The 24,912-nt window shown below is 37.5% G+C and overlaps 1 protein-coding gene across 1 annotated transcript in view; it reads right to left on the bottom strand.

Moving 5' to 3' along the window:
• camta1a (calmodulin binding transcription activator 1a) overlaps positions 1-24,912 on the bottom strand; it is a 410,486-nt gene that overhangs the window by 148,562 nt on the left and 237,012 nt on the right. Inside the window, 1 exon segment of the mRNA XM_082146099.1 lies at positions 9,241-9,376. Coding sequence (XP_082002225.1) covers positions 9,241-9,376 — 136 coding nt within the window.

Raw genomic sequence — 24,912 nt, 5'->3', positions numbered from 1 at the left:
ATATATTTTTTTTTTTTTTACAAATGCTTACATATTCATGGTTATACCTTTAAAGAGTGTAATGCATTACAACATAACAAATTAAATTGGGTCTTTCCAGTTTAACTATGAATAGGTAAGTATTATAATGTATATATAACAATATATAAAAGAGAGTAGAATTAAAATGAATTGAAATTTAATTCCATTATGTGTTGATTACACTTCCTTTAATTCCAATTCAGCTTCCTGTTGGGTATTGACAGCTCATATTCCAACTGAAATGAAAGGGACACTGCCAATCTTAAATTACTGCAAAATTAAATTATAGAAATGTGTAGATAATTCAAATCATCTTGTTCTGTCATAACATCCACAAACTTCCCCATCCACCTTCATAGAGGAGGCCCTCAAATCCCGCTGTCAGTTTGAGAGGGTCAGAGCGATGATAAGATTATTAGCTGTGCATTCTGAAAACTAATTACACAGGGTTTAAAAGACATGACTGGGTGAGTTACTGCACTGACTAGCATTTCCATCCAGCCTTTGAATTAGCTATAGGAAGTCTGGCTCATGCCAGGTTTATAAAAACAGATCAAAGGCATAAGATGGATGGAGGGACAAACCACTTTGTGAATTAGTTGTACAGTACTCTTGTGAAATGTGTTATTGGAAGACTAGTATTGATCTTCATTCCACCGTCATAGTGGCACAGTGATGCTTCATTCTAAGCGAGAAACAATCGAATATTTTTTCTATTTTGCACTTCCTTTTCTGCTGTCTTTGCTTTTTGAGCATTCTTCTTATTGACAACACTTGAGGAGACAGCAAGTCATCATGGGAAAACAGTCTTTCTGCACCTTCAGAGCTAAATCTTCAACAAATCTCTCGCTCTCGCAAGAGTTTGGAGCTGCAAAACCATGGCAACGGCACACTCAGAAACATCATAACCGGATTCGGCGTCTGCTTTCCACACATATGATATACAGAGATTGCAGGAGTGAGCAGTCACAGAAAGAAATACAGCAGACACACAGAACAAACGGAGAGAGAAGGAAGGGTATAGAGACAGAGAGGCAAATCGATTAGCTCTCTATGCATCCCAGACAGTTTTTGGAGAATTGGGCAACCTGAAACTTTCCTTTTGTACTTCCATCAGTTTATACATGTCTGCTAATTTCACACAAGAGCTGGAAGCAGCGGTTTGTTGAGAGAGAGTCTGTTATGTCACTTCCTCCCCCTTGTCTCACATCTGGCTTTGCAAGCTGTTGCTATCGGCGACTGCATCTGTACGTGGACACACCCTGCTCACAACAGCATGTGGCGTATCGCAAAATAATAGCCATTTTCTAAACAATTACAGACAAACGTCCCCCTGGAGAAAGGAGATGCTGATAATTGGAACCGAGAGCGGCCTCCGTTAACACAAATAAACACGGCCGCGTATCGCTGATCCTGCAAAGTAGCTGTTGCTTTCAATCTGGACACAGACTGGTGATAGCGTTGACATACTGCAACCTTCCCCGCCGCTGTCCGCCAAGAAGGTGCCCACTTGATTATGGCATTACAAAAAGGCGGTTTTGACATTTGTCTTCATTATTATCAATGGAGAGAGGTGATTGAGCTACAGGCACGCTCCATTAGCCTTGCTCATCGCGTACTTGCACGGCTGATATCACGCATTAGATGGAGTCAACATGAAATAACGTGTTGGGACCGACAGGGTCTGGATGGTGCACTGGGGTAGTGCTGCTCTCTCGGCCAGTGGAGGTTAAGAGAGCGGGAGCTGCATCTAAATAAGAAAGCTTATTTCAATCTGTATAATTACCACTGGGTAATGAAAAACTCGCCCACCCTGCCACCTTCACTTAAGAGAAATCAATACGTGTTTGGGAGTTTATTAGAATTCCAGAATCATGAGTTGGGTCTTGGGGAGGGCAATATGTGTATCAGCATTGCTGAATTAACAGCTAATCAGGAAAGGGGAGGCGCTCAATTCCTCCACTCTTGGTGACACAGATGCTGCTAGGGGCAATCTTACGGCTCTCAAAACACAAATTATTTAAGTCTACAAACAAATATTTATGGTATGGCCAGGAATTGCTATTGACAATGATGTTTACTGGCTACAATCTTTCACACACACGCACACACACACGCACACACACACGCACACACGCACACACACACGCACACACACACACACACACACACACACACACACACACACACACACACACACACACACACACACACACACACACACACACACACACACACACACACACACACACACACACACACACTTCCATTGATTTTACATCAGGTTAGTGATATTTTCTATCAACTAACCAAACCCCTCCCCAACCCCTAACTACACCTAAACACAACCCTCACAGAAACGTACAAAACACTAGATTTTAGAAATAAAAACATGTTTTAGCTGATATAAAATGTTCTCAGTAGTCAGTTCAGTTGTCATAATATTTCACTATATAAATGAAGACATTCGGCCCTCGCAAGTATAGCCAAACCTGTACACACACGTGTATGTTGAGTTTCCATGTTTTATGGGGACATTCCATAGACATAATAGGCAGACTGATGTTTATATTGTACAAACTATATATTCTATCCCCTTACCCTAAACCTACCCCTAAACATAATCACAGAAGACTTTCAGCATTTTTACATTTTCAAAAAAACATCACTAAGTGTGATTTATAAGCTGTTTTCCTCACGAGGACTGAACAATGTTAATGATGTTCAGTGATCAATCTTTCGGGAGGTGTGTGTGTGGTCCTGATAAAAATGTCCCCACAAGGATGACAATACCAGAAATCTTTGATCTTGTGGGGACATTTTTACAAGGACCACAAGGAACACGAAAACACACACATACCTACACCTCCCGAATGATTGATCACTGAACAGCGTTAATCTTCTAAAATTACTGACAGGAATGGTAGTTAAAAGATTTTTTGATTTCGTAAAAATGAGAAAAAAGCATTATAACAATAACTAAAACCAAATAAAATACTAAATAAAAACATTGTAAAAAAAGTAAATATATATATATATATATATATATATATATATATATATATATATATATATATATATATATTTACAGTGGACCTTTAAAAATTCATACTAAACTGCCCAGTCCCAACTAAAATCTGTTTTAGTGTTTTATAATGAGAAATGACCTAACTGAACCATAGTGCATCAATTAAATTCCCCTCTGAATTCTTCATTACAAAGCCCTGTTAGCAGGAACTATAACTGAATGTGTCTTGAAAATTTAACGCAAGGACAGTTGCAGAAGAGCATCCAGACACAAATTTAAATCCTACACTCTTTTTTTCTAAATAAAACATTTGCATGGCTAATCAATATCAATCAATTATGCAACTAATCAATGTGTGACTATAATTAAAATACTCTGCAGGTACTGCACTGTTGCTCCTGCTCTAACTTTCTACCTAGTGAATATATTTTAAGTTAATTAACACCTAATTTATTTAGGGCTAAGGTAAAATATGCTGATATACTGAGACTGAATTCTTTACCAGATATTGTCTTCCTTTCATCAGGTCCTTGGTTATTGAAGTGCAGTAATCTCTGAGACTTTCTGAGGGCAAACAAGGCCACAGAACATTAGAAAAGAACCGATTTTACACAGGACGGAAACTGAAAGCTAAGCCAATAATTAATGGATGTCCAGCTTTAAAGCCTTGATTCTACTTTGTACTTGCCCTTATGCAAACTTACAGATCCTGCACAACATCCACAGTTTTTCATATCATATAGTATTTTTAAAAGAGATCAACGTAACCACTGAAGTGTTTTCTTTTTTAATTGTTTACCAAAAAACTTTAAAACTAATTGACTAAAGTTTACCTTGAAATTATTAAATTGCTTAACAAAGTAAAGTACAACACGATGTCCAGAAAATAAGAACTGCTCACACAAAGAGAAAAAGAGAGAGCAGATTAAGAGGTAGAAATAGATTGATCCTCTGTTGATCAAGGGCCTCAACTCTGATTTCAAAATACAAAAAAATAATAATCTTGTGCTTAAAAAAATTATAATTAATGACTGCCAAGCTAAGATAACCCCCTTACGTCTTTACAAGTCTTCTAATATTTTGTCTTAAGGGCCCAATATACTTCAAGCGAAACTGAAGAACAAACTGCTGTGACTTCATTTCGAACAAAATCAGGCCAAAACGAACTTCGTTTGGAGTTTGTTTTGGGTGTTCGAAACAGCTTTCCAGAAAAGTTTGTTACAGTTGGTAAACACCTTTGTACTACAATTGGTCTGTGGCGATTATGTAATATACAGGTGTGCGCAGGAGCTCCGCCTTCTTTCACGTGGATATTTTTCCCGGTTAATTTCTCCTGTTCAGTCCGTCTGTGAGTGAAAACATCAACACACAAAAGAGCTGCTTTATAGTAGAAAATGAAGTTTTACTTCTGATGAAATGAGACACTGAGACTGTATCCCATGTTTAATATGGTAAAGCTGCTTGATTTTAAGCGATCTCTTGTATAAAGTGCTATATAAATAAACATGACGTGGCTTTACTAGAGTGTCGAATTGCAGAGCACATGCAAACATATCCACGTTGCTATGATCAGATGCTTTTTATGCTTTATTTAAAAAAAAAATGCTTGCTGTTTTCTCAATTTAGTTGTGTGTTTATTTTGTTATTGAGACGAAAGCGCGCAGCACATATTTACATATTCACCTAAAGGCCGCTCTCAGCAGTGTGGACGGCGTCGGATGTTCACTAACAGTATACTGCTGGTCACACTTAGTTTTAACCCTCATCGAAGAACGAAAAAGAACTTCACAGTGAGTATATCAGGACCTTTAAGCCCTTGATGTCAAATCCAAAACAAAACAAAACAAAACTAATTAAATTAAATATAAAATACTAGGGAGTTTTCCACTTTTAAGGCACTATTTTATTTTCCTGATTATTTCTCAATTTTCTGTAAAGCTGCTTTGGAACTGTGCATTGTAAAGTGCACAAAAACTTAACTGAACAGAATTATGATGATCCCTCAAGTCAGCTAGTACAGCACAGACACAAAGAGTTGAGATCAGCTACCTGTGTATGTCACATTTAACTTTTCAGCTTTTCAGCACTTTTCCTGCAACATTATTCATCAGATTCGCCCCTTGAATTGATGGTGCTAAAAAGCCATGTAATAGAAAGACAAAACAGCTATCCTTGAAAGCTGTGAGGTAGCCAGGAATTATTAGGAATATAGATGAGTCTGCTATGCGCTGGGATCACGGCTGGTTGACTTCCTGATTAGGCCTTTGCATCTGAGGGTCAGAAAAGGGAGACGTCAACTACATCCAGGAAAGAAACTAGATAACCAGTTATGGACATGCCTTTTTCAGGTGGCCCTGTTGCATTGTGGGAACGAGTAAGAAGAGGAAGAGGGGATGCTCATCTATCTCACCGTCTACACTCTCACCTGAAGTGATGGGGAGACGTCAGGAAGCCAGGCTGCTATTTCACGCCCTGTTAAGTACTAATGCTGTAACACACGTCTTGCTCCAATTTTAGGGAACAAGGAGTTTTACTGTGGACTCAAGGTTCATCTGTTCTATGGAGAGAGAGAGAGAGAGAGAGAGAGAGAGAGAGAGAGAGAGAGAGAGAGAGAGAGAGAGAAGCAAAGGGGGCTGGGTAGCCACCACAGTCGCCACTTCAAGGAGTATTCATGTATTGTAACCAGGAGACAGCCCTTGTTTCAAACACATACAGACCACACAATATGACACCTATCACACACCCCTCCTTGAGAAAAAGCCCTCAGTGAAACGGTTCTGAAGGTGAAGGTCATGTCATTTATTTGCGTTTGCAGTAAACAGGTCTGAGGCAGACTGATAGGGCAAAGTTATTATCCCGAAGAGCACAGCTCTGATTGATCGCACCAGTCTGGGGTGCGCTGGGAGGACGTACTGAGTGGCCGCTCCCCTATTATACTGTTGCTCATAGCAGGAGGAGAAAAACACAGAACCGTCGGAGTCCACTCGCTGCTGGAGTCATCTGATCAGCATGCCTCATTATGCTTCACCTATGGAGATACAGTCATTTGACTGTAGTCTCTTAATAGACAGAGGGGATTTCTTAAAGGGATAGTCCACTCAAAAATAGCTAAAATATATATACAAAAAAACTAACAATAATTATCAACATAATCGATTAATTATGTTATTTCTTCAATTACGTAGATACAAATATATTTATTTTTTTGTATTTTACTGAGAATTTTTATTTTATTTTATCTGCTGCCCAATGTTGTCCTTCAAACAAGATGCAAATTGAAGGCTATGAAATAAATACAGAATCTATGCCATTAGGGGGCAGTCATGACCTAATTGACCTAATGGTTAGAGAGTCAGACTGGTAACTCGAAGGTTGCGGGTTCGATTCTCAATACCGGCAGAAATTACTGAGGTGCCCTTGAGCAAGGCACCTAAACCCCAATTGCTCCAAGGCTCCACAGCAAAATGACTGTCCACAGCTCTACAGTTTGCAGTGTGTGTGTGTGTGTGTTCACTACTCACTGCTCCTAATGTGTATGCACTAACTTGGATGGTTTAAATGCAGAGCATAAGTATGGGTTACTACACTTGGCCTTCACATGCCACTTTCAAAGTTTGGGGTTGGCAAGTTTTTTTTGTGTGTTTTTGAAAGGAATCTCTTATCCTCACTAAGGCTTAATTTATTTGATTAAAAAACAATAAAATATTTTTTTCTATTTTGATATATTTAAAAAATGTATTTAAAAAATTTGTGCTGCTTAATTTTATTTATTTTTTTGCTAATAATTTTTTTTTTAGGATTATTTTAGATTGTTTATTTATAAATACAAATATTTTGTATCAATGTGAATGTCTTTACTGTCACTTGTGATCAATTTAATGTATCCTTGCTGAATAAAACTATTCATTTCTTTAAAAAAAAATTAAAAATCATACTGACCACAAAATTCTGAATGGTAGTTTTATTATGCTACATTAAAACAAATAAAATGTAAATATTTTTTATGCATTCATTTAAAGTGAATGGCGACCAGAGAAAACTGTGGTCACATTTTACTGCAGGAAAAAACTACAACTTGGATGTTCTTTTAAACATCTCTTTCTGCCGTATCCCTTTAAGCCTGCTTTGAGCTAGGAAATGTTTGCACTGGGCACTCTTTTTTTCTCTGCTTGCCAGACATGCAATTTTCTGCTGAGTCCACCATAGTACCCAAAGCCTTCTTGCTATCCTTCTGAAATTAGACCACTGTAAGCCACAGCCATTTACACAAGAAAAAACATATGGAGGCATGTTAGAGAATAAGCCTGCCAGATGCAAGCAGGCGTTCCTGGCTGAGAGATACCTGTATAAAGGAAGAGGGGACAGGGAGAAAGGGAGAGAGAGAGAGCAGGGTTTGTTTGAGTGTTTCTACAGCTCAGTGGGTGAGTTCAACTCTGAGTTACCTCAGCTAAAATGAGCTCTTTTAGCAATAGTCAGTGTGTGTGAGGGTCAGAGGACACTTCAGACATGACAGGGATCCTTGCAGCTTTTCCTACAAAGATCCTTGCAGCTTTTCTTACATATATCTGAACTTTACAAGACTTTGCTGGCTGATGCGTTGAGAAACTTTTACCTCTGCAAATGTCCTTTAAGGAACAGTTCACTCAAAAATGAAGATTCTGTCATAATTTACTGACTGACTTTCTTTCTTCTGTTGGACACAAAAGGAGATTTGCAAAATCATTCAAGCCAAAAACAACAGCCAGGGGCTGTCAAGCTCCAAAAAGCGCAAAAAAGTACCACAAAAGAACAACAAAAATAGTCTGTTTGACACAGTCATTAAATAACTTTGTGTGAGGAATATATCAAAAGTCATTAGACAAATGATCTCAAATAATGGCAAATTTCATTGATTGTTGCATGTGTTGTACTGTACAGTACATGTGTGTGAATATGCAAAATTGTGAATGAGAATTGAACATTTTCAGTGAATTAGAAAAAAATATTTAAAAAAATTGTTGGATTTACTATTTTCACTCAGAAATTTCAAATAAATTTGACCAATAATTACAAAGAAATAGAAAGTACCACAATGAATTAAACATTTTGAAATAGAACATTTTAAAATATACTCCAATAATTTTTACAGCTTTTTTAAATTTGTATTTTTTACAGTTTACAACAAAAATGTTGGCCTTTTCCTAACATATGACTCCAAAATACATGCAATATTAAGCATGAGTTGTATAGACTACTTTTATGATGACGTTCTGCAATTTTTAGAGCTTGAAAGTTCCCATCACTGTATGGAAAAGAAAAGCGCAATCATTCTGTTAAACATCTAGTTTAAAGCTAAATCCTACTGGTTTGCACAATATGAGTGAAAGTTATTTTTTGGAACTATACCTAAGAGGTAAAGCTGGTGAATTTAACGGATAATCTGTAGAAACTCAAAACTTCCTCTGAAACATCTGCTGTGAGAAAACACACTGCCAAAAAATGATTGGCAACGATTTGGTTGTTAAGTGAGGTCTGTTCACTGTCTAATGAGAGCTCCATGAAGAGAGAGCAAGCAGAGAATAATGCACATCTTGGCAAGTGTATCAAATATAAATATTCTGTGTGTGCATTTTGTCATCTATATGACTGTATAATATGAGCTTGGGCTTGGATATGCAAAACAACATCACATGACCTCAGCATACTCAACTATCCAGGGGACACCATACAAAATGATAGATATTCAGTTCAAACCCCAAAAAACGAAAGAGTAAAACTCTGGATCCAGCACCCACGCTGTTTGGTGCATGTGTATATGTGTGTATGAGTGGAGATAAATCAAAGAGCACTCTCACACACACAGCGGGGCCGTGCCAGGGCGCGGAAAAGCAGAAAAGGGCCCTGCAGTCTACCTGTGATGGCAGTGGCTCCCAGCATGGGGGAAGATTAATGCCGGCACTCTGGAGCAGAGCAAACATCCTGAGCTTAATAAGGTACAAACAATTGCTTCCATTTTGTTTGCTATCAAGGGAAAACTAAACTCGGGCTGCTGAGGTGTATTTTTTCATTCTCACATGTGGACTAGAAAAGATGGAGCCGAATTGGAGCTCATGTCCAAGCGATAGGGCTTCTTTTCTAAAGTGCGCCCATTATTTGCACCTGAACGATTTCAAAGCGAGTCGATGTGTTACGGTGCGGACGAACGGCCTCACCTCCACTCCCTGTACTTTGAGCTTCATGTGATCCTCCCGCGTGGTCTTCCCATCTTTCCTTTTTTTCCAGCAGTAGCCGTCCTTTCTGTACTTCACCTTCTTCCTATTGTAGAGGATCATCGACCCATTCTGTGGCCTAGATCCAGAAATGAGGAAAAAGGAAAGAGAAGGGGTGGATGGATGAAAGAAAGAAAGAAAGAAAGGAGATGGGGTTGGGTGGGGTGAGAGAGGAGAGGAAGAGAAATTTTAGTGCTGAGGGACGTTTTCGGCAGAAGTACAAAGAAGGCTGATTCAAGGCAGACCGAGAAGCAGCAGTGCACCAGTGACTAACGCCACACACACTTGTATACAGGTGTTCATGGCCATGCAGAGTTAAAAAAAGCCTTGAAGTTACCATGAAATGCTATTTGAAACCCATATTACCTCTGTAATGTAACTTAAAGTTCTGATTCATACATGTACATAATTATAACTTTTTAAACAACAGAAAGCATATAGTATATGCTTTTTAGAATATACTTAATGAAGTTGCTATTTCCCTACAGTTCAAAAGTGTGGAGTCAGCAAGGAATTAATACTTTTATTCAGAAAGTAAAGACAATGTTACAAAAGATTTATATTTCAAATAAACGCTGTTCTTTTGATCTTTCATCAAAGAATCCTGAAAGGTTTTCACAAATATATTAAGCACAACTGTATTTAACACCGATAATAATAAGAAATGTTTTGAAAATAATAATTTCAATGACCTCTCTTTAATTGTTTTAATGCATTTACAAAAAAACAGAGATTTATCATATTCTAAAACCATATTTAATTAATCTCCACTGAATGCAAATGTATTGCTATGTGTGGTGGACTATTGAAACTCTGCTGGGAATGAAATTTGAGAAGCCTTTTAGACCATGATGTGAAAGCTGATGAAGCCAGTGCACTTTTACACTGGATTTTGCTACCAATTTCATAATCATAAAATGATCTATCTATCTATCTATCTATCTATCTATCTATCTATCTATCTATCTATCTATCTATCTATCTATCTATCTATCTATCTATCTATCTATCTATCTATCTATCTATCTATCTATCTATCTATCTAATACAAAAAATACATAAAAACTTATAAATAGTGATATGGCTGTTTGTTAGCATTAACCAGTATTTTCTTAATAGTGCACTTCTAAGTGCACCCTACTAAATTCTTATTGTGCACAATTATTAACTATGTGTTACAACAATAACCTGGTCGGCATGGTAATCTGCACAGCCTTTGTCGGTCAAAACTGGAAACTCACTATTGCATTTTGTTAAAAGACACACATTTGTTTCTATACAAATAACTATACTAATGAGCTGTTCATTTGAAGATCAGGAAAGAGTATTAAGATGGTGCTGGTAACCAATAGCCAAACAGCTATTCAGCATTTTTAATTCCCGTTGTAGGTTACGTAGCCTTTCTAAACTGTGTTCAAATAGGGTACATTTTCTACTCGTTTCAGCTTTAAACGTACTAAAACTTGGCTTTGTTTGTTGAGAGGGAGAGAGAAAGCCATATATTTCATATAGACCTACGACCAGCAGCGCCTTGCTGATGCAAATAAGCAGTGAAGCGCATCCTGTGGGGAAAACATGCGCAAGAACATCCTCAACTTTCCATTCATAATTCATTCTCATTTTACCATCCCACTGCCCTTTGGTTGATAATGATATGGTGAATGTATCCGAAGAGCTCCCAGCTCGCTTCTCTTTACGACAGTACACATGTTTTCCAACAACTAAAAACTGCAGAGCGAGGAGGCATCGCAAGAACACACATTATACTCGGCCGTGTGTTCGCACACACATACGGCATCTGCGAGGGCATGCACGCTCAGTAAAAAGCTACAGGCGCACGCATTAAGGTGCATCTATGGCTGGCAGAGTCTGGCTAGGTCCCAGGAGGCTGCAGTTTTGTTGCATGCGAGTTGGGAGTGTGGGAGTTCAGGCGCTTCAGCAAAGTCTCAGCCATGAAACCAGCTGCTGTTAGCGTCTGTTAGCCAGCCATCACTTTACCCCAGCATGGCAGAAAACATATTATATATTCTCTCTCTCTCACACACACACACACACACACACACACACACACACACACACACACACACACACACACACACACACACACACACCCCCCACCCAAACAGCCCTGCCTCTCTGGAAACGGCAAATCATTGTCTGCCTGCATTGTCTTGTTTATTTTATCATTTCTTTCTGGCGCAGATTTATTTATAATACTGCATACATCAGTTTGCAGCTCAGCTCATGGGGCGTCTTGTTTATCTTGCAATTGCTCATCAATCATTTCCGGGGACGAGTCTCAGGGGCTGATGGGGCCCCTCTCTCCCTGCACTGTGGCCCCTGACAGCACCTTTTAATTAGAGATGTCAGTCAAAATCTGTCATGCACAATCCTCTCTCGTTCTCCCTCAACCGATTTGTCAAGTGCCATAGGTAGTTGCTACGTCTGTTTGCCCATCTCACTTTCATTCCCCTTTTTCTAAAACCACAATTTGTCATGTTCTGACCTTAACACTAATTAATTCTGCTTCTAATCCCATCTCCTATCTCTCTCTCTTTGTTTCCCATTCTATCATGTCATCTTCTTCCTGATGCTGCTTTCATTCAACTCGCTGGGCTCTTCTGTGTGAATGTCATTCTGAAAGACTTCCTGCTGCACCGCATTCATTCTCTCTCTCTCTCTCGGTTTCTTGGTGAGCTTGGGACCATGTCGGCGCTGTTTAAGTCATTAATCTGCTCACTGTGATGCCTGCTGTGGGATGAGCCTGGGATACAAGGATAGGAAGTGGAATGGAAGACACTGGAGGTAAGAGTTTGCACATTGAGTTACAAAGACCTAATCTGATTTCACTCTAAAGACAAAAAAAAAAAAACACCAACACAATATCATATAGCAAAGATATATTTTGTCTACTTATTTACAACAAAGGGGGTCTGCTCACAGGATGTGTCCTTTCATTCTGTTTGCATTTATTTTATGTGCACATGGCTGGTTAGCATGACTGTGTATGTAGCCCCTCCTGTAAGGCAAGGCAAGGCAAGGCAAGGCAAGGCAAGGCAAGGCAAGGCAAGTTTATTTATATAGCACATTTCATACACAATGGCAATTCAAAGTGCTTTACATAGAATAAATTAAAATAATAAAAAGAAATAAGAATAATTAAAACAGTTTAGAAAAATAAAATAAAATACAGTACAGTACAAACAGTCGGACGAACAGCGGCACAGTGCTCATTCAGTAAATGCACAGCTAAACAGAAGTGTTTTGAGTCTGGATTTGAATGTGACCACTGTAGGAGCACATCTGATCTCTTCTGGAAGGTGTTTCCAGCTGCGGCTGGCATAATAGCTAAAAGCGGACAAACCATGCTTAGAGTGAACCTTTGGTATTTCTAGCTGATGTGATCCTAATGATCTGAGTGATCTGTTAGGTTTATATTCAGTGATCATATCTGCAATGTATTGAGGTCCTAGGCCATTGAATGATTTATATACCAGTAATAATACTTTAAAATCAATCCTAAATCTAACTGGGAGCCAGTGTAAAGACCTGAGGACTGGTGTGATATGTTCATATTTCCTGGTTCTGCTCAGAATCCTGGCGGCAGCGTTCTGTATGAGCTGCAACTGTCTTATGGTATTTTTGGGAAGGCCAGTGAGGAGTCCAGGAGTCCAATAATCCACCCTGCTGGTGATGAAAGCATGCACAAGTTTCTCTAAGTCTTGTCTGGAAACAAAGCATCTAATTCTTGCAATATTTTTCAGATGATAGTATGCTGATTTAGTTATTGCTTTGACATGACTACTGAAACTAAGGTCTGACTCTAGTGTCACACCAAGATTCCTGACTTGATTTTTTGTTGTTTGACCCCAAGAGTGAAGGTATGCGTTCACCTTGAGAACTTCATCTTTGTTTCCAAACACAATGACTTCAGTTTTGTCTTTGTTTAACTGAAGAAAGTTTTGGCACATCCAACTGTTGACTTCATCAATGCATTGGCACCGTGAGTCAATGGGGCTGTAATCATTAGGCGATAGGGCTAAGTAGATCTGTGTGTCGTCTTCATAGCTGTGGTAAGCAATTTGGTTCTTTCTCATTATTTGGCTCATTGGGATACAGTTTGAACAGCATATACAGGTTGTAACTATATCATCCGGTTCTTAAAAAATAAAAATACATTTTCACTGATGGCTATCTATTCTGAATAAACAAACTGTCCAATATAAACATGAAAAATTATAAATCCAGCAGACTCCTTTAAAAAAAAAAAAAATGTTTACTGCTTAGACGTAATGGTATATATTTTTGTAATGTAGATCTATTTATGTTTTTTTTTAATCCTGTAGAATCTGAATTAGTGTTATTGTTCATTTGTGTGTAGAATTAGGTTTGTACTTTATTTTTGATTATTTGCTGATATTTTGCTTGTTTTGTAAGGCTGAGGAAGGTAGATTTAACCAAAATGTTGCAAATAAAATTGTGTAACGATGCAAGTTTGAGTAGTTTGTGAGATTTATACTTTTTATTTTGGAGTTTATATTGGACTTTTTATATAAAGCACCTACAAATGATTTGGGTGTGCAAAGGAACATAAATCAATTAAGTGATATTTCAAATGTTGTACTTTCGGGACGTCATATGCCCCTCGAGCAACTGGCACTGAGTTGAATGGGAATGCTACAACATTTGCTATGCATTATCACACATTAATATCAGAAACATTTATTTCCAAAGAAATACAGGACACTCCAACCAAAGTGTTTGCTGAGACCATGGACACCATAAATGTCCCTACAGAGTGAAACATAAAACAACAAACAATAATATCTTATAATTGATTCTTGTCTTACACAAGTATGAGTAAAGGTTCTCCCAACTCAATCAAAAAGATTGTGGAATTGGGGTGAGGCTGGTAGGTCAAAGGTCTCCTTACCTTACTTATCAGTGGAGAGCACAAGTTACCAGATGTTGCTTTTATCCACTCAAAGACCTTCCTAATGCACCATTTTTCAATTGGAGGGAGTTGTTTCATTTTTCAATTTGAAATGGTGCACGACCATTTTCTGGGGTGTGAGACAGACTGCGGGTGCTCCCTGTGAGATTTCTGTCTCACCCTCTGTGTACATAAGCTATTCAATTACACTTATCAGAATTATACATATTTATATGTTGCAGGAAAATGCCAACTACTCTGTTATCAAGGCACCATGACAGAAGGCCATGTGTCTCAGAGGACATGACGTGACAGATTAATATGGAAGTGCATGCAGGCCTTTATTCAGAACAACTTGCTGTGATTCAGTTTCAGCAGGTTAGCTGAGAGAATAAAAAGCTTTGGCCTTCAATCTGCACATGGGCTCACCTAGAATCTCAAGAGAACTTTCATTTACCAAAGCTAATAGCATTCACATATTTAGATTAAAGGGGTCACGTTTTTTTCCTATGTTGTGAGCACTGCGATACACTTCCTGTTTTAATTCTGAACTGTATATCTATTGTTACATACTTTTAAACTTTTCTAAATGTTTGGCTTAAAGTGTGCTTGTGCTATCTTGGTGTGAAGTCAGTGCTACTTGGTAGGTTTGATATTTTCTTCTCCAATGTAATAACATTTATACATTGTTAAGTGTCCAAAGATATTTTGTGGCTGCTGTATAGCTCTAAGCATGATACATCCAAAAGTGAAGCATCTGAATTATAATTGCGTGACTCCTGCTGAAGAAAAGTCATCAAAACGCATTAGAGAGGGTGAAATGTTTGGCTGGGTGATCTAGTGCTACTAAAGGAGCAGACCAGGCAGCTTCTCTAAAGTGCTACAATTCCCTTGGAAAGAAGAGGCCGTTTGATTAATGCAACACTTGTTGTTTTTCTTTGCTTTCAACCAGTGAGTGTATGTGTGTGTAAGTAAGAGAGAAAGCGAGTGAGCTTTTGAAGATCAGGGAGGTAAGCAGGCTGAAGCCAAGCTCCACAGGAGGGAGTGAGCATGTGCTGTCATCAATTACCCATCAGGTTTTCAGACACCACTTCTAACGGCCAGCTACCACCAACCGACATTTATACAAACATGGATACCGATACACACACACACACAGAGTCACTCATGCTAACACATAATGTGCACCATAAGACCGGATATAAATTACATACTGATGCATGCCCAGATAGTCACAGGTGCTTACTCACAAAACAACATACTGTACACAGCCTAAATATGAGAAAAACACACCCTGTCAATCTCTACTAAATCAGCATTCGGCATAACATACCCCCAAGTCATAATGACAGCCTCAGGAAAAGTGATGCATCACAACCTTCTACACATACATAGTCTATGTCATAGTCTTTCTACAAAATACAATTCCACTTCCTTTGCAATGCCATGTGCTGGTGCTAGAGGTCTGGGACCTGGGTTTGGGTCAGTTCTTACAGTATAACTTCAAGTTTGAGATTATATTGAATTGTAAATAAATTATTCAGGTTTCAATATAAAGCCTGTGCAGACCTATACAGTTTGTCAATTATGACTCAAGGTGGTCGACTTTTTTCTTAAAGAAATCCTGTAGGAAATTTACCTTTGAAATTTTTTAAGCAAAAGAAAAAAGCTCACATATACACACACACACACACACACACACACACACACACACACACACACACACACACACACACACACACACACACACACACACACACACACATATATATATATATATATATATATATACTGTATATATGGCTACGCAGCCCCATATGCAGCAGTGTGTTGTGACACATTCCTCCCATAACCATAACCATCATTAAAATGTTGTGTGACCTGTGCCACAGTAGACCTTCTGTTGGCTTGGACCACACAAGATGACTTTTGTTGTTCTTATGCATTGATAAGCCACCGCTGGGAGCAACCCACAAGCCTTACTGTTTCAGAGATACTCTGACCCATCTCCTTGCCATAACAGTTTGTCGCTCAAATCTGTATTCATGCTCTTTTCTCCTGCATCCAACACGTTGACTATGAGAACTGATTGCTTGCCTCCCATCTAAATCTACCCAGACCTTAATATGTGGCCTTGTTAGGAGATGATCAACAATATTCACTTCACTAGTGACTAGTTATAATGTTTTGGCTCATCAGTGTGTGTATGTATATATGTGTGTGTGTGTTGATTTTTTTTAAATAAATGAAATTGCTCAAAAGTAAAAAAAATTTTTTTTTACATTGTTACAAAAAAAATATTTTAAATAAATGCTTTCAAATAAATGATAATAATAATAAGAAAAAAAACCCCACCAAATCAGCATATTACAATGATTTATGAAGGATAATGTGACACTTCAGCCTGGAGTAATGCCTGTTCAAAATTATAGTATAAATTTATAATATACAAAAGTATACTGACTTCAAAATTTTGAATGGTAATGTATAGTAATGTAAAACGTAATGTGTGAATTTCATGATGTGCAGATAAGCAGACAGAACCACCAGAGAGTGATGGATTTCCTGATGTTTCTCTCTATGAATCTGCATCTTTTACACACCACTTTTATGCGTGTATTCACATCAACACACACTAGAAGTCCAACTTGCATGTGCAGTTTGTTTATAAAAGTATGTCATGTCCTCAGCTACATTCACTCAAAATCACACCAAAGAATGCAGGGAAGGCAATGTTACACAGTGAATGCAGTGTCTGACCTCTCTGGCAGGTAAGTTTAAACATTCTTGCTCTCTCTGCCATATCTGATTGCCTGAGAAGCGATGCCCGTCCCTTCCAGCACAAAACAGATGTTCTAGGCATGGTTATCATGATGGGAAAAAGCTGAGACAATTTAAAAAGAATATAAATTACAGTGATTCGCACAATGTCTAGCCCCTCCGAGACCTATGGGGTAGGATAAGAGATGATGGAGGGGAGGGGATTGGCGTTTTTATCTGTGCCGAAACAGCCATGCAGAAGGAGAGTTCTGAATGGTCACTGATGATGGGATGGCTGATATTCAGATCTGAGAGAGACAGATACAGAAAGATAGCGGGAGATTGCAACGGTAACATATAGTCATGACATCACAGTTTTTATAGTGTGCAATGGTTGGGTTCCAAAGTAAAATTCCCATTCAGTTTCTCCATAGTGAACTGATTCATCCATCAACAATAAAGTATAAACATTTCAGGTCAGATTTACCATGAGATTGTTAAGTGATAAAGTCAGTGTGATTTTAACTTTCAGGCATTTAACTAATCATAACGACACTACCTGTAATCCTGATGTGGGCAGCTCAATAGATTCACCAGTCAAAAAAGTTGTTAAACATGCTCATCAGTGACCACCCACACCCATGAAGCATTGCAAATGAAACAATTCAATCATGTTGTGATTAATCTGTGAGCTGATAATTAAGTAAATTTTTGGGAAATCTCCAAGGAGGATATGAATGGGAAACATACTTCCATATCCAAGGCCACTGAAAAAGTACCCGGTCATTGTTGCGATCTATAGTTGACGGGACTACACAGTTCTCCGTTCAGTGGTGCAAGGTGTTAGTGAGCAGGCCTGCTGGGCAGTTCTCTCTGTTGAGGAATGACACTGCTGTAGCCAGCTTTAATTAAAGCTTTTGAAGAGCAGGCAGGCGTGCATGAATAAATCACAGAATAGGCTGGCATCAAAGCATTGGTCGATGTGGCTCGGGAGGCTGTGTCTGTGTGTGGTGGGCGCTACATTGGCCTCATTCTTCAAACTTGCCTCTCTCACCCTGTCCAGAACCTCCCACTGGGAACCAAATTCATTTCTCATGACTGTTTCACAAAATGCTCTCCGAGCACTTTTGATCTCAGAGGACCAGCGACAATAAAATGGTACATGGGTACGACTTACAAATGCATGGTTATTCAAATTGTATTAATTGCAAACAATTTAAAAGAATTCAAAAACTATAGAAGTCCACATATTTTAATTTATTTATGGTCCACTAACTTCTGACGGGGGAAAAACATGAAGCTGGTACTTCCGATAATATATAAAAATTCCAAATTTCCATACAAACCAAACCATAAATTAACATGTTAACCCTCTGAGGTCTGAGGGGTTTTTGGGGTCCTTGAGATGTTCTGACATGCCCTGACATTTGTGCTTTTGTCAGTTGCTTATAAACATATTAATGGCAAAGGTATAATTACACTCTATTTAGCACAAACAGGGCTACCATAATATGTGAGCAACATGCATGTACATGTTTGTATTTTTGAGAGAATAATGTTTATGCATGGTTATTGAAAAAACTAAAAACTAAAGTTTCTGAAATAAGGCCACAAAACACATACTGAATACGTGTCAATAAGACTTTTGACTAATTGATGTCTTTGCCTACAGTTTTTTCTTCAAAATGATGTGAAAATCATCCTGCCCTTATCATTCATAACACAATACATTGATTTAAATCTTGTAAAACACTTTTTGTTTGTAAAGGCAATATGCGCAAGGGGCGTCAACCATTCAACAGCATCATGCATATGTAGTGATTCACACCTCAGGAGACAATGGGGCCCGCATACTTAATGAGCCATTCATTCAGGTGTGTCACCTATAGCCACAAGAAAGAATGCAAGAGCAATATATATATAAACTGTAGGCAAAGACAATATATATATATATATATATTCTACCAAATTGGTTCACAGTTGGAAGCATGTCAATTTTTTTTTTTTTTCACAAATTTTGCTTGCAAATTGTATAATATCCAAGGAAAACATGTCTATTAATTGTGCAGTTAATTCTCATACTGTATTTTCAGTTTTGGAATATGTATCCTCTCCCCAAATTTGTCAATAATAAAACACAATAAAAATTATTTAAAGAAAATGCTTATATTTACCTTTTAAAATTTGTTTACATCTACCTTGTAAATATATATTTTTTTATTAAAAAGGTTACAATTACAACAACAATTGAAGTGTAATCTTTCTTTGTAAAAACTAAAGTATACATTTTATCATACATATTTCAAACTTCGAACATTGACAAAACATACTATATTTAACATATTAGCAAAAATTGGCAAACAAAAGCTTATTTGAGGTGGCAGATATTTTACAGTAAAAATGTGTAATCTATCCAAAACTAATCAACGAAATGTTGTCTTTCATATGTCTGTAACATAGGTCTTTCGTTTTTATTATAAGGAATATAAATGTTAATTTGCAGTTTAATACGTTGCTTATACAAATACATTTTATTTCAACATATTTCAATCGATTTTACTCAGTATAGCAAAATAGTTTGCTAAAAGCAGATCATTTATTCACACACAGAAACGCAATTCAAATTTAAACCGTCTTTTTGCGAGTTGTGGTAAACAGCGCATCTCTGCGTTCATTCATTCACACAGAAACGCGATTTACTTGAGAATGAAAAAAAAAACTTACTACATTATTCCATCCGTTGCTCCTCGAAATACCAGCACTTCTGAGGTAAGTTTTCCATTATTATTATTCCTCACAGCGCTGCGAGACAGTGTAGACGACTACACTTATCTGAATAAACTTGATGTGTTTTCTCGAGCTGATATGTGGGCGTTCACAGTTTGTATGGGATCGTCTCAGTCATTTGCGTTTGAATAGCGCGCGCTCTCCGTGGGCGTGGCCGATTATAACGTAATGAGATGAGATGAGCTCGACTGGAATCGCTCTCTTTTAATACAGATTTCACAAGATGAGGATATTTGTTTTTTATATAAATTACTTCATTTAAAAGACGAGAATTCAAGCTTCATGCCTGTGTCTTTGTATGCCTGTTTGACTGAGTATTCGCTCAGTTATTGTTCATTTTCGGACGCGTTTCAGAATGGACTTCACTGGCAGAGAGAAGGCAGAACTCGCTTCGTGTTTATTTTTCTTTATTTGGCAAAAAGCACAACACTTTGTTTTTATTGTGAGTATACACAAAAATAATACACATTTAACAGAATCGATTGATGTATGAAACTCCTATGGAAAATCAAAGTCAACAGAGTATTTATGAGTTTCTTTTACATTGATAAAAAAAAAGCGAGCTGGTATCGCCGGCGATACCGTAGACCTCAGGGGGTTAAACTGAAAACCCTAAACCTCAATTTTTTAAAATTGTTATTATATTTCTATCTCCAAACTCACTGCACTAGCTTAGCGTAATTTGTTAATTTTAATGAACTGAGACTGCATGTTTTTTTGGGTGGTTTTAGTGCTTATAGCTAGAGGGATTCTTGTAAATGAGATCTATCTGCTCCGAGCATGCTGTTTTCTGTCTGATTTCCTACAGCCGGTACTTATTATGACATTTGGTGAAGAGGATACTTTGTACTATCAATAAAACATGGGTGTGTGGGAATTGCTTACTGCCTAATTTCGTGTAGCAGCTCACAAATATCTAAACCCTCCAGAGCTTTTTTTGCGCTCCTGCTAAGAATAGCCTTGCAATTAAATCTAAAACTGCCATGGCAGTGGATACCTCACAGAACTGGAATAGGCTAGAATTTTATCAACATTTCTGTGGTGCTGATTTGATTATGCATAAGACTGCTTAGTAATGAGGAAAATACATATTCACATAGACTTCCCCGCTCTACATGCTCATTCTCTGATGCTTTTCTGGTGGACATGTTATACATTAGTACCTTATGCACAATTACCAAGATTTCTATTTCCAGGATTATCTATAACAGAAACTGGAGCGGTCTGTGAGTCACTGCGCCAACTGCCTATCCTCAAATTACACCATGACATTAGTGAAACAAGAATGTTTAAAAAAAAATGGCTTTTTTTATTTTTTATATCAGCGCATGCATGGCAGCAACAGAATGGCATTAAAGTTTAAAGTAAATTGTTTTCTACTGGACGTATATGACAATAAATACAATGCGATATGTTTTGGGCAGAATGTAAATTGTTAAAGAGGGTTAAATAGATAATAAAGAAAGAACCACCAACCGCAAATCAGTATGCAAATCAACATAAGAAAGAATGTAAATTGCAATTCAATATGCAAATATTATAATCAGGGGAATTCTATCATTTTTTTATATTAGGAGTGCTCAGCCCCCAATGAAGGAATGATAAAAAAATACATTAAATGCGCGCAAATAACATAAATCAAGCAAGCTAGTACGCATAGGACCTGTATCTATGTATGTTTATTTTCAAGAACTTTCCAGGAACTTGAATTTTTATTTATTTTTCAGATTCACAAACTTTTCAAGCTTCACAAACTTCACAAGGATTTCAAGAACCCGTGGGAACCCTTCTAAACTACCTACCAGGTCAATCCCTGAATTCTGATTTAATTTCAAATCATTTTAACTAACCAGCTAATATTCTTTAATATTCATAAAAAATACAGACACACCTTATATTACTGTAATTGTCTAGATTGGCAGTTCAATCGGTCCTATATTAAATCATTCCTTTTTTGTTTTCTATTTATTAAAAAAAATAATGGCACGGTAAAAAAATCTTACGTCATATTTCAAACACTATTATTTTTTTAGCTCTTCAGTTGTGTAGTAAAATTTACTTTAAAGAAGATCTAAAATTCTCATTTTCATTTCATCATTTGACATTTACACTGCCTCTTATAGTTCTTTTCACTTGTTTTGCATTTGGATTTATTATAAAATGAGTATTATAACCGAAGTGTATAAAGTACAGCAAGTGTAGGAAAAGTCACAAAGTCTCATACAAACCATCCTGTATTGCTCCCGTATCACATTACGTAAACTGGATTTATGACAAAGGACTGCACAGATGTAGGTGTCATGATCATATATCAATAAATTAACACACCATGTCCTCTGCTCTGCGGATTGAACATGCTGAATAACGCATACTAATAGACAGGGAGGAGCCGTATTCAAATGAGTTTTAAAGGGGACTGAGGCCATCAAGAAATTGTGCAAAGATTATGTAAAGAAGAAGAATTAAACGAAGAATCTGGAGGGGAAGAAAGGAAAAAAGGAAGAAGCAAAAGAAGTAGTAGAATAAGGAGGACAAAAAGGGAGAAGAATCAGAAGAAGAATCAGGAAAAGACTAGAACCAAGTGTTTGAGGAATATATTGTGCTGTTGTGGAAGCACTGTAAATATATAAAGTGAAGTTGAAATGCAGCCTTGAATGCAGAAATTCCAATGTCTCAGACATTCTCGACATTACTGATGACAGAACAGACAGCCCGTTGGCCTCCAGTTAGATCAAGTGTCAAACTAGGCTTTATGGATCACCTGTGCATGGCCTTCACTCACCCACCCAGAGCTGTGTCCATTCCACACTGCTGACCAGAGCCATCGATCCCTCACCATACACATTCAGACAGCCAGCTATTGATGGCCTTATGATTCATCTGTAATGTAATGCTGCAAGAAAAGTGGGGAGAACGAAAGAAAGAAAGAAAGAAAGAAAGAAAGAAAGAAAGAAAGAAAGAAAGAAAGAAAGAAAGAAAGAAAGAAAGAAAGAAAGGAAGAACGAAAGAAAGAAAGAAAGAAAGAAAGAAAGAAAGAAAGAAAGAAAGAAAGAAAGAAAGAAAGAAAGAAGCAGTCTGGTAGCTAGGCTCAGATGTATAAAGCTCAAGTGAGTGTGGTTGTTTATAAGAGACTACGATATGGTGCATTTCTGTCTGGAGTCTAAGGTCATCTGGAGAAGTTACAGATGAGTTGCATCTCTGTCTGGGTGGTAGAGCGGATCAAAGGGTCTATCTCACCTTTCACCTATCAATCATGCCCTCCTGCACGCCCCACAAGAGATGCACACTTAATTGGAGATCAGGGATCAAGGCTCAGTCAGTAGTGTCTCAGAATTCACTTGTGCACAAACAAACAGACACACAAACAGTACACACTTACAAGAACATTGTGGGATTGTTCTATAAGAACAAAAGCCATTTTTTCAAGGTTGAACTAATGTAAATCACTGTGAGACCTACAAGGAGAGAAAGGGAGACACACAAACCTATTGAGTGAATTAAATATAGCCATATAAGATTTATCAACAAAATAAATAGAACATTTAACAACTGTTCTCCTGTAAAAATAATATCTATACTCCCATTATCCTTACCCTACCCATCACAGCAAACTTTTTTTCAAAAAATAATTTTTTAGATTTTCAAAAAACATTACTTAGTATGATTTGTCAGCTGTTTTAAAAAATGTCTCCACAAGGACAAGGACAAGGACAAGGATTTCAGATATTTCCTTCATTGTGGGGATATTTTGTCCCAAAAAAGTAGGGTTTACCTGAACTGACACAAAGACTGGAGTATTGGCTGCATGCTGAAAATTCAGCTTTTCCATTACAGGAATACATTTTAATTTTTAAATATATTAAAACAGAAACACTTATACATTTTTACTTAATTATTGATCAAATAATTTCAGCCTTGGTGAGCATAAGAGACTTCTTTCAAAAATACTACTGACCTACTACTGATCTTACTGACCCCTAACTTTTGAACGGTAGTGTATATAATACATATACAATATATACATGAGAAGCATATTGTTCATTTCATATATCTTACTTGCTATGATGCATTTTTCATCTTCGTTATTGTTAACAAAATAATAATAATTACTTTGTCAGTAATTACATTCCTAAGATAATAAAAGAAACACATAGCATCTCAAACTCATTTCCCCTGTACTTTCCTGTAACACATCACTACATCTGAAAGAAGAACAGTCACACCCTCAGTCACCCCATAGAGTGTTCTGCAAAATATTCTAAGAGAGAATCAATGCTGACATGTGACAAAAACTGAAGAAACTTTCCTCATACTGTATCCTTCATCGTCTCTCCATCTAACTTTCAACAAATGAGTTCACTGTTGTGCTATCAAAGCTCTCTAGTACAGAGAAGTACATTTTAACAGCCCCACTGAGAAGCCCTCAAATTTGAGTTTCAAGTCTCCTTGGTGGAGGAAAAACACACAGACGCTACCAGGCAATGGGCTCCCTAGCTGAAGCTGTGCGGAGATGCCTTCTCTAGATTGTTTAAGGGCTAGATTCTCGTATCATTTACTCATTGTCGCATATTTCCATATGTTTGAATAATGTACCATACGCTCTTTTGCATGCAATTACAGTGCAATTAATGGGTCTGGAGCTTTCAAGCTTTAAAAACAACAAAAGCATAATAAAGTGTCATAAAAGAAACACAATTTTTTTGAGACTTTTGAAGCCATACGTACTTGGAAAAAAGGAGTGACATCTGATTCATGAATTGTCTGATTCGGTTCACAAAACCAGCCTGAATAATTTGTTCATGAATCAGACTGAGTCGTTCTCAATGACTCACTGATTCAGGCACAGCAGGTCTCAAACTAACAGCTCACTGAAGGGGAAGATTATCACTGAAATTTCTGAAGTTTTCACACAAACTATCAAATGGCTTCAGATTACTTACAGCGTACGAGTTGCATCATTTCTCCTGTTGTGTTTTAAGAAGAAGCAAAAAAGTTCTACAGGTTTGGAACGAAATGAGGGTGAGTAAATAATAACAAAATATTTCATTTTGGAATGAACTATCCCTTTAAATAAACCAATATGTGAGCTGGAAAAGAGTCAGCATACGCGAGTGAGAAACGAGGATGTGTCCTGC

This window comes from Leuciscus leuciscus (assembly GCF_965113295.1).
Source record: "Leuciscus leuciscus genome assembly, chromosome: 18".
NCBI classification, from domain to species: domain Eukaryota; kingdom Metazoa; phylum Chordata; class Actinopteri; order Cypriniformes; family Leuciscidae; genus Leuciscus; species Leuciscus leuciscus.
This window is presented reverse-complemented; position numbering and strand designations above follow the sequence as displayed.